The sequence below is a fragment of the Helianthus annuus genome, chromosome 14 (genome assembly GCF_002127325.2).
Source record: "Helianthus annuus cultivar XRQ/B chromosome 14, HanXRQr2.0-SUNRISE, whole genome shotgun sequence".
In the NCBI taxonomy this organism is placed as follows: domain Eukaryota; kingdom Viridiplantae; phylum Streptophyta; class Magnoliopsida; order Asterales; family Asteraceae; genus Helianthus; species Helianthus annuus.
In genome coordinates this window covers 95,876,053-95,889,241 of record NC_035446.2, presented here as the reverse complement: position 1 = coordinate 95,889,241, position 13,189 = coordinate 95,876,053, and the positions used below count along the sequence as shown (strand labels likewise).

At 32.9% G+C, this 13,189-nt stretch overlaps 1 protein-coding gene across 1 annotated transcript; it reads left to right on the top strand.

Annotated features, from left to right (window-relative positions):
* Positions 1–10,962: 10,962 nt before the first annotated feature.
* Positions 10,963–12,855, top strand: LOC118486275 (two-component response regulator ORR25-like). The gene is made up of 5 exons (XM_035982594.1): positions 10,963–11,402; positions 11,513–11,875; positions 12,332–12,483; positions 12,572–12,700; positions 12,781–12,855. Exons 1-4 carry the CDS (start codon positions 11,279–11,281, stop codon positions 12,665–12,667), a joined length of 735 nt encoding a protein of 244 aa, XP_035838487.1. The 5' UTR covers positions 10,963–11,278; the 3' UTR covers positions 12,668–12,700; positions 12,781–12,855.
* Positions 12,856–13,189: the final 334 nt, after the last annotated feature.

Below are 13,189 nucleotides of genomic sequence, written 5' to 3'. Positions count from 1 at the left end.
CGTAATGTTTGGGCCAGGTTGGGCCTGTTTCTGTTTTGTTTATTGATGCACCCCAACCCACTCAGACCACACTAATGGAATCAGGCTCGGCATATGTTAGAACTGGGGGGCGGGTGTTGGGTTACTTGTAGCCTACTCCTAAACTATGACCTTAAGTAAATGGGCTCAAGCCCATTCCAGTTTAATGCTAACCGCCCAATTAAATGTATAATACGTATTGTACTAGGATAACTATGATGATAAATAAAACAAACCCTATAGCTTTTCCATAAATTAAGAACGACAACTGAAGAAATCTCCTTCCCTGATTTGCATCGGCAACACATCCCTACATCGAAGTCTTTTCCTTCTCCATTAATCTTGTGTATTCGGGTATGTTGGATATATTAACCATAGCTTATTTGAGTGTAGTTGTTGCATGAATGTGTTACATGAATTTTAATAACATGAAACTAATTCTTGTAACATGAAACTGATCATTGGAACGTAATTGTTATCAAAGTGTATACATGTTAATTAGGGAGATAATGAATGATTAGATGGTGATTGTTAATTGTTAATTGTTATGGTCATCAACTGTGTTACAAATTATATTGTGATTGAATGATAACACAAGGGTTCTAAATAAAGAAGGTTTGTAAGTGGGATATGTATAACAAAGCCGATTAAATGGGTCATAGGTAACGTAGGTTAGTATAGTTGATAATGAATAGAAGTTGATAACTGGGTTAATTGATTTGGGTTGTTAGTGGCATAATATTAAGGTACGGGTAATAATAAAACGGTTAAATGGGCTTACAAGATTACCATACTTTCATAAGTAATTAATTGGGATCCATAACCCAGTCTAAGTGGACTCATGTGGGAATGAACATTAGAGCCCAGTAGCGTACGAATTGGACCTGTATGGTTTATGTTTTGGCTGAAATTAAAACTGGGCCACATGTATAATTGTAACAGAAACATCCCGGGCCCAGTTGCACAGCCACGTTTGGGCCAGGATATGTTTGTTACCGGATAGGATATTTGGGGTCAAATTTAAAGACTAGTGGGCCGCATAGTTTATTGAGTTATGCAGTTAGTTGTTGAGGGTTAGTATGGGGCTAAGCACATTAGGGGTTTACACGTATTACTTGTTTGTGTGTGATTGTGTGCTAAGTTAACTGATTGATATGAGATGCTACATGGTTAGTTGGAACTTGGTATGTGTAGTGTAACTTCGTATGTGTGGCACCTAGTATGTGAACATACTTTAAGGATGGAGTTTCATGTCACAATTAATTGATATACCATACCTACTGATGAGTGTATACTATTTGTGTAAATGTGAACGATGTATGCCATATAAGTAGATGCAAACTTATTGATATTGGTAACCCTTTTAAGGCGTGTTTTGTTCGACTAATAAACAAGATATTTAATCTTACCGAGCAAACCAAAGGTGAGTTCACTGCTCTTTTTCGAAGCATGCATCCCGGGAGGGATATCGGGTAACGTTCCAGGGAGGAATGCTAGTTATTGGGATGTTTGTTATTATTACTCAGTTTCTATCACATAAGACCCTTACATCTACCGACAGTTGCCGAGGAGGCAACGAGGTTATTAGTGATAGCGCTATTAGGTTTGGCACCCTCACACCGTACCATGGTGGTCGGGCGTGAACTAATTTCCTTAAAGCATGACCAATGTTTTGATAGAGACATTGGGGTTGGGCAAACACATCTTGTATCCATTTCGGTAATCGAGTTAATAACAACATCAAATCAATATGGAAAACTGTTTTGTATATACATCTGATAAACTAAACTTGGTAACAAAACTTTGAACTCACCAGCGTTGTCTGACACACTTGTTTGCATGCTTGCAGGTCGTTAGCTGTTTTGCATTGGAACTTGCTGTCTGGAGTAGCTGGAGAGGTCATGGGTCGACTGGGGGACATAATGCTATTGATTTCTTGATACTATATATTGGTTTTTAAACTATTTAACTTCGTTTAATTTTGCTTCCGCTGAATACTTTGGTTTCCTTTTGAACTTGAATGGTGTTTTAATTAATAATCAAGAACTTTATTTTAGAAACATGTATGGGTTCTATGTAATTAGTGGCTCATTGCTGGTACGTCACATGCCTATCAGGGACACTCCCTAAGTGGTATTTTGGGGGTGTGACAAATCACACAGTAACACTCATCACTTGCAATCATTGTAACACTTAGTAGAGATCTGAGCATTATCCTGCATTGTATCCTGGTTATTCAAGCAATAAGAAGAACAAGGTAGCCGACGATTGTCAGCTCCCAAGGTTTTATGCCGGAGATCTAGATTGATCAAGGGCTTTCCTCGTATATCTCATGTCAACCTTTACATTTTTGCTCATTGTTCTATTGTTGATATAGCTTGGTATCCTAAGCTATATCCTGAAACTGTTTTTGCAAACTAACAAACCAACATATTTTCCACAAGTATTACTAGCACACTACCTCACTAAACTAATTTGATCACTTAATTGTTTCGGTAATTTTTGACCAAAACAGAGGCATTGGGGTGTTGTATCACATGTTTAGGGGGTTTTTCAAAAAAAAAAAAAAAAAAATTGATGTTTCACTTTAAACCTAAAAATACTTGATTTTGTAGCTTTAACCCAAAAATTTTTGGTTTTTCCAATTTAATCTCACAATCTTTTTACTTTCAACTTTGATTCCCTATATTTTTCATATACAATATATGGTTATAAAAGTTTGAGGACTATAATAGAAAATTAGAAACATAAAAAATAGCTGATATATTAATTACATGTGATAAAATTATCCTTTATTCAAATACAGCTAATATGTTTGAGACATCTATTTTGTTAGTAAATAACTTAATTATGTTGATGTGAATTTTATATTCTTTAATGTAAATTCTTCAATAAATTTTTAATTAATGTTTTGTTTGTATCTCCACAAACTAATAATAATGTATATAACACATTTTGTTTTGAGATTTTATTGTTTGTATCCCTACAAATTAATAAAGTATATAACACATTTTCTTTTGAGATTTTATTAATACAGAAAACTAATAAAGTAGTTAATACATTTAATTCTTTTGTGATAATACTAGTATTAAACTAGTTTTAGTGTAGATTTATTTTTCCATCAAAACTATATGGGGTATATATTTATATTATGTACATAAATATATTAAGAAAACTAATTATGACTTACTGTAAACTGCTTGATTGATTCTAAATAAAGCTAAATATAATTTCTAATAACATCCACCAAATGTCCTTAAAATTATGATTAAAAAACTTATTAGTATATTTTTTCAACTGGTTAATATTTGATATAAAATGGTCAAATAGATACTAAAAAATTGTTTTAGTATATTAAATTGATTGATTTGGCTATTATATTTAGTTTGACTTACAATATAAAAAAAAATGATCTATTATAAAAGTTTGAGCCTATTAAAGAAAAAAAAAAGGCAAAATAATTGGGTATCAATCTATTTATTAATGGTTATTCTAAATATATCATACTTTATTTTTCATTTACTTGCTACTCTATAGTATTAAATTTTTTTTTTAAGTAAACTTCATTAAAACACACCTTCGATCCAAACTGGCAAAAGGCCAAACAACAAAACAACACCCTCGACTTAAACGGGTAAAGGGCCGACAATTATAACATATACAACAGATATTTACAACAAACCACCCAACTAATGGAGTTCTATTAATTAGTTGGAATATAACAAACCAATAAAAATTCACTCCAACTTATCAAGTTTGACTAAAAATTAAGTGTCTATTAATTAGTTACACTCTTAGTTCAACTATTATAATAATATCCGCATCAATTTCATATATTTTTTTATTAGTTTAGTACAAAACTAACTTATTAACTCAACAAAAAGTTTACCTAGCATTTTCAAAGTTGTTTAACGTAACTTATTTCATTACTATTTTTCAATATTAGGATTATAACATTATTTTCTTAACACAGTATAATACCAACATACACGTTAAAGTTTATTTACATCTTGTTAGGCATTAAATTACTATTTTTTTTAATTAGGACTATAACAAGGTGAATATATTATCAACCACAAGCAAAAAAAATGTTCAATAAAAACTAATTTTTATCCCTAAACTAATGAATTTAAAGATGTTTTTTAAGAAAAACACATGTTCAGCTTTCTCTCGTGCTAAAAAAATGAACTGAAAAAATTATTGTAAACAATATTTATTTGACACAAAAAGGCAACCGAAAATAATAGAAAAATAAAAGAAATATATTTATACATTCACTAAAAGAGTTTAGGAAATTAATGTTTAGTTAATTTTGATTTCATTTATTAACTGATGAATAAATATTGAGTATAGTGTAGTAGAGTATGGTGTAAATAACGATACCCTTTTATTAGTTATGATTTTTTTTTTAATTTTTTCTTACCTTAATATGCTTGAGCTCCATCTTTATTGTAATTAATAGCATTGATAAAACTTTTATTTCTCAAATTTCACTATTTTTTTTTTTCGGAACGACGACTTTCTTGTGTTTTAGCCACTACACTTCCAAATTAAAGAGCCATTTGCCCCTATTTCGACTAGACTATGTTGTATTAATCGGGCCCATGTTGGATTCAGAGTTTGGCTCGGTTGTTTTCCCCGAAAAACCATACCGCTGACTGTCACTTAACAATCGTTGTGTCATCACAAGAGCATAACTTCCAAGCGCAACACACGGTGGGACGAAAACCCAGGTGGGCTCACGATTTGACCATACACCCTCGAACAAGGCATACTCAAGTTCTTCATTGCCTTAATCCACTATAAGTGACACAAATAAGGATCCAACTTAGGTCTCCACCGGAAAAAGTGAGAAACCAAGACTCCTACCAGTAAGCCACAATTGCGGATCTCAAATTAAACTATTAGGCCACTGGGTGTGGCTTAGTGCCCCCACGCCATGTCACTTTTTTTAGCGCCCCGGGGAGCCATCAACCCCCCCCCCCCCCGCCCTCCCAGTTAACCAGGGGGCGCTATAGAGAGGGCTTTATCACAATAACGAGCGTTAGTAGCTTGTGTAGGTGGGGTCCATTCTTTTCAACCAATCAGATTTCTTCCTTTTTCTTTTTTTTATATATATAGTAAATGGGGGCTTTAAACCATTGCATGCGAGTTAAAGGGACTTTAAAACCCCTTATATGACATGAATCCTACGTGGCGTTGATGTGGCGTGATAAAGTCCTAGGGGCTTTATACCACACCCTCTAGCCTTAAGAAAACCATATATTACAAATAGTTGCCCATGACTTTATAGCCTAGTGGCATCTTGGGGGTGTGATAAGACTTTGGGACTAACAGGTGTTGAGTTCGATTCCCACAAGGGGGGGTTTCCCACATTTATTGGGTTTCCTCCTGAATTGGTGTATAGACATTATGCCTAGTGGAGATGGATATGATCGGGTGGTTCCGCTGATGGCACGATATTACTCCAGTGGTCCGTCAGTGATCCAAATTTGCCGTTAAAAAAAAACAAATAGTTGGTTCCCCAAATTTATTTATGTATTTTTTTATTATTTCGTTATAGTTAAGCATAAAAGGTTGTCTACATTAAATTCATAACCGAATTTAATAATTTTAACATGTAAAAATAAACGAATACTAAACAATAAATCAGTAGTCAAAAGGTGAACTTAAGTTTTTGTTTTTTTTTTAAATTAAACTTCAATTTCATAAAAAAAATCAAGTTATTTCTAACACCATAATTTCCATTCAACACAACTATTATATTATTCAATTATATTATGTATCAGTTACATTCACTCCGTGATTGATAAATAATTCTATTAGAGCCGAAGGCACAACTTTGTTTCAACTAGAAATTTACTCGCAAGATGTTTGACAAAGCCCGGCATTCACATTCCTTTTCAGACACAAAAGGTACATATTACAAACTTCTTATATGTTCATATATCTTGCTTTTATGTGTTACAATTTACCTACATGAAAGATGTACAAACCCATATATGCTTAAAAATGCAGATAATCAACATAGTGAGTGACATCAAATGAAATGTGTACAACTAATCACAGTAGTTCGCGTCTTTAAACCAAAGGCGGATATATATATGCACATATATCTAGGGAAAGGTTAAAATGAGAACCACCTTGTATTGCGAGAATCGCGAGAATTATTTGATCCGGCGCGATTTGGGCCAAATTTTTTTTACACAAACGTAGATGAAAAAAATGTAAACACATCTATAAAAAGAAATTTTAAAAAAATTGTCGAGTCGGTAGTTTTGACTCATACAAGTTTTTTTACGACAGACGTAAATTTTGAAAGAAGATAAATATTTTTTTTACCTCTCTTGTAAATGTGGGTGTGCGACGTTTTTTTTTTCAATTTTTCTTATTTTGCTGAAACTAGTGATTATTTTTACGACTTTTGTGAAAAAAAAATCGGAAAAACCTTTTGGATGATCTAGTTCTCGCGATTCTCACAACTCGTAATGGTTCTCCTTTGAACCAAAGCACATATACCTATAACACAAGCAAAATAAATACTTGAGTTGTAGGTTTTGATTAGTTTGATTTTGGTAAATGTGATTTCTATATGTCTAACTTTTAATTGGTATTTGTTTGTTACAAACAAATTTGGATTTTTTTAACCGGAGTATTTTTTTCTTAGTGGGCCTATTCTTCATATATATTAGTTTCTAAAATTCGGATGAATAGAGTCTAAATTGTCTTCTTGTGTATTTTTATTTTGATTAAACTGCCATTTTGATCCCTGAGGTTTGGTTACTTTTGTCATTTTAGTCTAAAACTCAAACCTTTTGCATATGGGTCCCTGTGGTTTCAGTTTTATTACCATTTTGGTCCAAAAATAAATCAGGTCATACGTGTCTTATAAAATCCTGCAATTTTGTCATTTTCCTCAGGAACAAATCAGGTCATATTTGTCTTATAAAATATGGTATTTATTTATAAAAAAGAAATGATCATTTTACCCCTGCGGAAAATGACAAAATAACAAGATTTTATAAGACAAATATGACCTGATTTCATTTTTGGAACAAAATGGCAATAAAACTGAAACCACAGGGACCCAGATGCAAAAAGTTTGAATTTTGGACTAAAGTGGCAAAATTGACCAAACCACAGGGACCAAAATGGCAGTTTACTCTTTTATTTTTTATTTTTTCATAAGCATACTAAACTTTAGGTTTTTAAATTTTTGTAATAAACTTTTGATTAGAGTTAAATAACTTTGTTTTTTTACGGTTTAAAGTTTAAATACTGATATTATTGGAACTGGTATCATTATTTGTTTTTTCATGGTTTCCGATTAGCCACACCGATAAACCTCCGGGGGCACGGTTACAGTTTTAGGCCCTTCACTGCAACGCGAAGACTTAAGACTAGTTGTAATTATAGTTCTATGTCCTAGTCAAACTTTAATTACTGAAAATAAAAAAATGAATGTGTTCCGCAATCTAACATTTCGAAAACATCGATCTTGAAGGGCAGGCTCTATAGGCTTGCCAATCTAGGCACGAGCCTAGAGTCATCATAAAATAAAGGCCTTCAAGTTTTTAGAAAGTTTTATATATAGTATATGTATTAAGCCCAAATAAATACGTTTATTTCAAAACTAAACTAGTTTTTCATTGAAAAAACCCAAAGTAAATATTGTTTAGCAAAAAAACGCTCAGTTTCAAAGCCAATTTCACATTACTTTTCACGTCTTCCTTTATACTTTTTCAAAACTAAACTAGTTTTTCATTGAACTTTCTCTCATTTCACGTCTTCCTTTATACTTTTTCGAGATTAATTTTCATGATTTTAAAAAGAAGAGTTACGAGAATCTGAAAATTAATTTTGTCACAACTTTTTTCATTACTTAAGAGATAAGACTAAATTGTAGTTTTCGTCCCTGATGTTTACCTTAGTAAGTATGTTCAGTCCAACCTTAACACTTTGAGTTCCTGTCATTTGATCTTTTAATATGTTATGTCCCTGAACATTAACTTTTTTATTAGTTTATCTGTGATATTGTTTATTAGTATGTTAAGTCCAACCTTAACACTTTGGGTACAATTCAATTTGAGAAATTATAATGTGAAAAGAATTGGAGCTAGGTTTTTCTCATACCAGCTTTTAGTACCCTCCTGGACCTGCAAAAGTTACCGACCATAAGTACGTCGATTGGCAGAGAAGTAGCGGACCCGGATTCGGATCAGGTGTGACCCGACTTTACTCATCGTAGTGGTGGTAGTTATCGTTGTTTGGGTAGGGTGGAGTAGTGGCAGGTGGTTATTGGATGGTAGGGGCTAGTTGGAGAAGAAGATGGAGGGAGTGATTTTAAACACAAACCAACAAAAAATTTTAACGATGTAAAGTATGAAAATATCAAATGATAGGGACTCAAGGTGATAAGGTTAAACTGAATTTGTTAACTCGGTCAAACTTTAGGGACGAAGATTGAAATTTACGCTTACTTGTTTGTATGCGCACACACAACATTAATATCATGAAAAAGTGCAATTAATCAATCGATTTATTAAATTTAGGAGTAAATTATTTTTTTGATTTGTGTTTTAGTGATTTTAAACAATTGAGTTCAAAATAGAAAAGTTTAATGTCCTGAGTCCCTAACCATTCATTTTATAACATTTTGAGTCCAATTTTTAACACTTATACTTTTTATTTTATACTCAAATACTTAAAACCACTAAAATATAGGAATACAAAATGTTATATTATGAACGGTTGAAAAATCAGAACGTTAAACTTTTTGATTTTAGACTTAAATTGTTAAACCACTTAAACATAGGAACTTAAAAAATAATTTACTTTAAATTCAGTTATTATGGGGTTGTATTTTATATTTATGTACTGTTTTTTTTCTGAAAAGAAATTCTCAAAATTATTAATTAAATATCATTAAAAATGCAATTAATCAATTGATTTATTAAATTCAGTTATTCTAGAGGGGATTTTATTTTCATGTACTGTTTTTTTTGGAAAAAGTAAATCTTGAAATTATTAATTAAATTTTAATGTGGGAAATAGCAAATTAAGTATGTGATCAAGAAAACCAGATTTGTTAAACTTGAGTGATAATTTTATCGACTTTTCCTATATTCAAATTAATGATATTCAATGGTTTACTGTTAATCGATATTTTAGTGTTGATTTCTAAAAGATGACTAAGGTATAGAAATTAAACAAGGATCGATATTACGTACTACTTCAATGCAAAGGATTTCTATCTTTAATTAAAGCAATTTTGCCTCCACTATTTATTTCTAACATCCGGCGAAACATTTATTTTTAACGGCAAATTTCTTTTTATTTCTGTCGTCTGTACGACTTGAACCTAAGATCTCTCCCTCTCAAGATGTTTAAAGGTTTTGCATTTGCGTTTGCCAATGGACCACCACCCCCATTGCTCTGGCGAAACACTTCTCAAGATACAACGAATCAACGTATGTAGAATCATTAATCAACGTTGTATTTAGTTGTGATAAGGGTGGAAGGGGTGCTCCCCACATGGTGAGTGGCTAACTCTCCACCTAACCAATCATCTGATATCATTTTAACTCCCTTCTCCACTCTCATCTTGCATTCAAACAATAGGTGTGTCACATCCAAACATTTTTTTCTTTAAAAAAAAAAAGCAAAGGTTAAATGTGTAATTAGTTGGAAGTGGGTGAGGCCCACCATTAACCATCTCTCTCTCCTCTTCCCCACCTCGTTGACTACTCCCTGATAACAGCCATTCACCAACACGATTGGGGCCGGTGGCATTATGCCCGGACGGTGAACCCCATTCCTGCACCAACTCACCGATTGCACCCAGTCCCCCTAAGCTATCAAGAAAGAGATGTTTTTGGATCCTGACACAATTGTTTAATAGTTTGGTATAATAAAGAAAAGAGCTTACAACTTTATAGGTTACTCTTGACATTTCAGCAATCAATTAAACACAACTACCAAACACCACTGAAACATTGATTTTGGTTATATAGCAACGAGTGACACGATTTGTGACCAAGTAAAGTGTTGATGATTCCATTTTAGTTATTAGATCACTATATGACTGTTTTGTTATCCCACAACAGACAACAAACTTGTTGATATATAAATAGAGCTATTAGTGATATTTTGTTTATGTAATTTTGTAAGTTAGTTTAGAGTAATCAATGAATACTTGTTGTCACAAATAAGTCAAGAGTAATCAATGACTACTTGTTAGCCGCTATTTATAAGTACATTGTGACTTTAATTGTGTGTTCCCGAGTTTCATTAAAGTTGACACAGACGATGGTTTATTATAATCAGGGGCGGATCTAGACCACTTTTGTGGGTTCCCAGGAACCCATTCGGTTTAGAAAAAATGAGAAAAAATAGTGAGAAACTCGTATGATTTGGAAAAAAATAATGAGAAATAGTGAGAATCTATCAAAAGGAACCCAGTGAAAAAAGTTCTTAGATCCGTCACTGATTATAACCACCATAACTAACTTAATCTTTAATAATCATGACCCTTTATTTGAACCATCACAACTAGGTATCTGATCGCAACCCTTGCATTGTATAGATCTAAACCATATGCTTTGTTTGATCTGTCATAATTCTTATTCATAACCACCGCCCAGTTTCTCACTTCAGTGTGAACCAAGCTTAATACCAATTATGCCTAGTATGAACCAAATAGATATCGATGTCAAGCCCGTCTTCGACACAAACTATCAAAAATAGAAAGGTGGACGCCACTAATTTTATCATTCTTCAACTTCAAAGTATACAATCAAAACATCACATTACACCTACGATATGATGTGGTAAAGGGTGCGAGCCACACTCCTTGCAATAGTCAATGGAAATAATTACAAAGAAAACTTCAAATATATAAACTCATTTGAATTTCCATCTTGTTCCTATTTTGGACAAGGTGTTACCAAAAACTCTATCTTCTCTTTCCTAAGACTCAAACCATGTATACATATATTTTGTGTGTATATATTCAAAAAAATAATAAACTCGATCTAGCCACTGTTATTTAATATACATTTGAAAGAAAGCTAGTACGTGATTAACAAACATTATTGCAATACCAGTCAATGAGGAAAAGATTTTAGAGAGCTTCAAGGATGAAAATGAGTTTTCCTTGGGTAAACGTCCAACGCCAGATGGAGTAAGAAATATATCACAAAATGCATATCAAAAGAACAAGAAATTGCATGATGCTAAATCTTCTGGTGAAGATCACGAAATGAACTCGAGTTCGAAGTGTACATCAATGAAGGATCATTGTGTTGGAAAGAAGTCTAAAATCATCTGGACCAAAGCGTTGAGCAAGAAGTTCTTGGAAGCCGTTGGAATTCTTGGAATTGATAGTAAGATCTTAAAATGAAGAACTTGACTTTTTGGCGCCTGTATGATAATTATCATGTATTTGATTACACCAAAGTACATTTTTACAAGTTTCATGTGTTATCAATCGCAGAAGCTTCCCCAAAGAAAATCCAAGAATTGATGAATGTGAAAGGTTTAACAAGAGATCATGTGTCAAGTCATCTACAAAAACACCGAATCTTACTAAAGAAATTAAGTAGCACAAGTTGTGGTGTTCAAGCTGCTTCAAAACCATGCTTGTTAGAGAGCTCAGTGGTTGACGGCGCCTCTTTGAAAAAATCTTCATTTGTCCTTAATCAGGAACACATGAATTGGTCATCTTATAGTGGGACACATACCACTAATCCTCGAATTGTGGACACTGAACGCTCCTACATTCCTTTTATTCAAGCTGCAAATTTCAATTCAACATTTTCATCTGCATTAACTCTTTCAGGTCCATTACCAAATAAAGGTATGTATATCGTACATTAGTAAATCAAGAGATATACTTACACCCATGGTAGTTATTGTAAAATATATGCTTATATACATGAACTGGTATATAACTTAATAGGTTATTCCATGAAAACCATGACAAATAATCTTGTTGAGGAAAGAAATTTAATTTATGATACCACCAGTATGGGTGTTGTGAACTCTTGTAATTTGGGTATTGTTCATTGTGTTGATCGATTCATCTATGATTATGATCATTGTTCAAATGAAGTACATTTGTATAACAATATTGAAATGAGCTTGTCAAGCGGCGTGCACTTGATCAAGGAGTTACCAATGAGTTGGAATCAAGAGAACACAATGAACATTGGAGACTTAGGCAATTTCACTTTTATGGAGAATTATAATACTTTCAAAATTAGTTATTCTACTCAAACTGAGTTTGTTAAAATGACTTCCTTTGGTTATTCAGAGTGGAATGCTAATATGGAAAAAGGGGCAATAAGAGATGATATGGTGCTGACTGAAACTGAAATAGATGCTATTTTATCATTTGCTGATGAAAATGGCGATTGCGGTCAAACTTCAAATAATGTCCCTGCTACTCTAAACCGCCAGAATAAGGTAACATGGTAATCTTGATCATGTGCAATAAAAATTATACTTTCCAAAAATTGATCTTGATTACGTGTGTTTGGAATTTTTATTGTAGGATGCGAATGGTCAAAACTTTCCGAATATTGTCTCATTTGATTCAAATCTTAAGGAGAAAACTGCATCCACCACCCAACATCAAACTTCAAATTGATATCTTCATGTTTTTTATCCAGCTTTCAACTTGGTAAATACTTCTTATATAATCTATATGAATTTATATGAAGCAACTAATCACTGAGCTTAGAATATTAATTTTTGATACAGCATATCTATGAGCATGCAAATCATGGAGCCCGTTGGAAGTCTTAAACCCGTAGCATGTGATATGACCTTCAAGGCCTAGTTTGAATTCATATGTTAAGAATATTTAATAATTCTTGAGTCCTGTTTGTAGCCTTGTTTTCTTATAACTAGGTCAGATTGTGTTTCTGATCATGAATTTGATTTTCGTGAAAACCCTCTTGTGTTTCGTACTCAAAACCTGGTTAGATGTCAGTTATTTGGTGGAAACCATCCTGTTTCTCATTGTGTTTATATCTAATTTCTATATCAAACTCGGGGAGTAGGAGAATCCACCATATGAGACGAGGTTTAGCGTCTTTCTTTTCGAAAAGAAAACGCAAAGCTGAATGGTCGGTGAACACAATTGTTTTTAAAAGCACGAGGTAAGAAC

What these genes read in the sequence shown, in the direction of transcription:
- LOC118486275 (XM_035982594.1), top strand. Translation starts at nt 11,279, where the DNA reads ATGAACTCGAGTTCGAAGTGTACATCAATGAAGGATCATTGTGTTGGA. An exon ending in TGGAATTCTTGGAATTGATA is followed by an intron (nt 11,403 to 11,512) that starts GTAAGATCTTAA and finishes TATCAATCGCAG; the next exon opens with AAGCTTCCCCAAAGAAAATC. An exon ending in CTCTAAACCGCCAGAATAAG is followed by an intron (nt 12,484 to 12,571) that starts GTAACATGGTAA and finishes TTTTTATTGTAG; the next exon opens with GATGCGAATGGTCAAAACTT.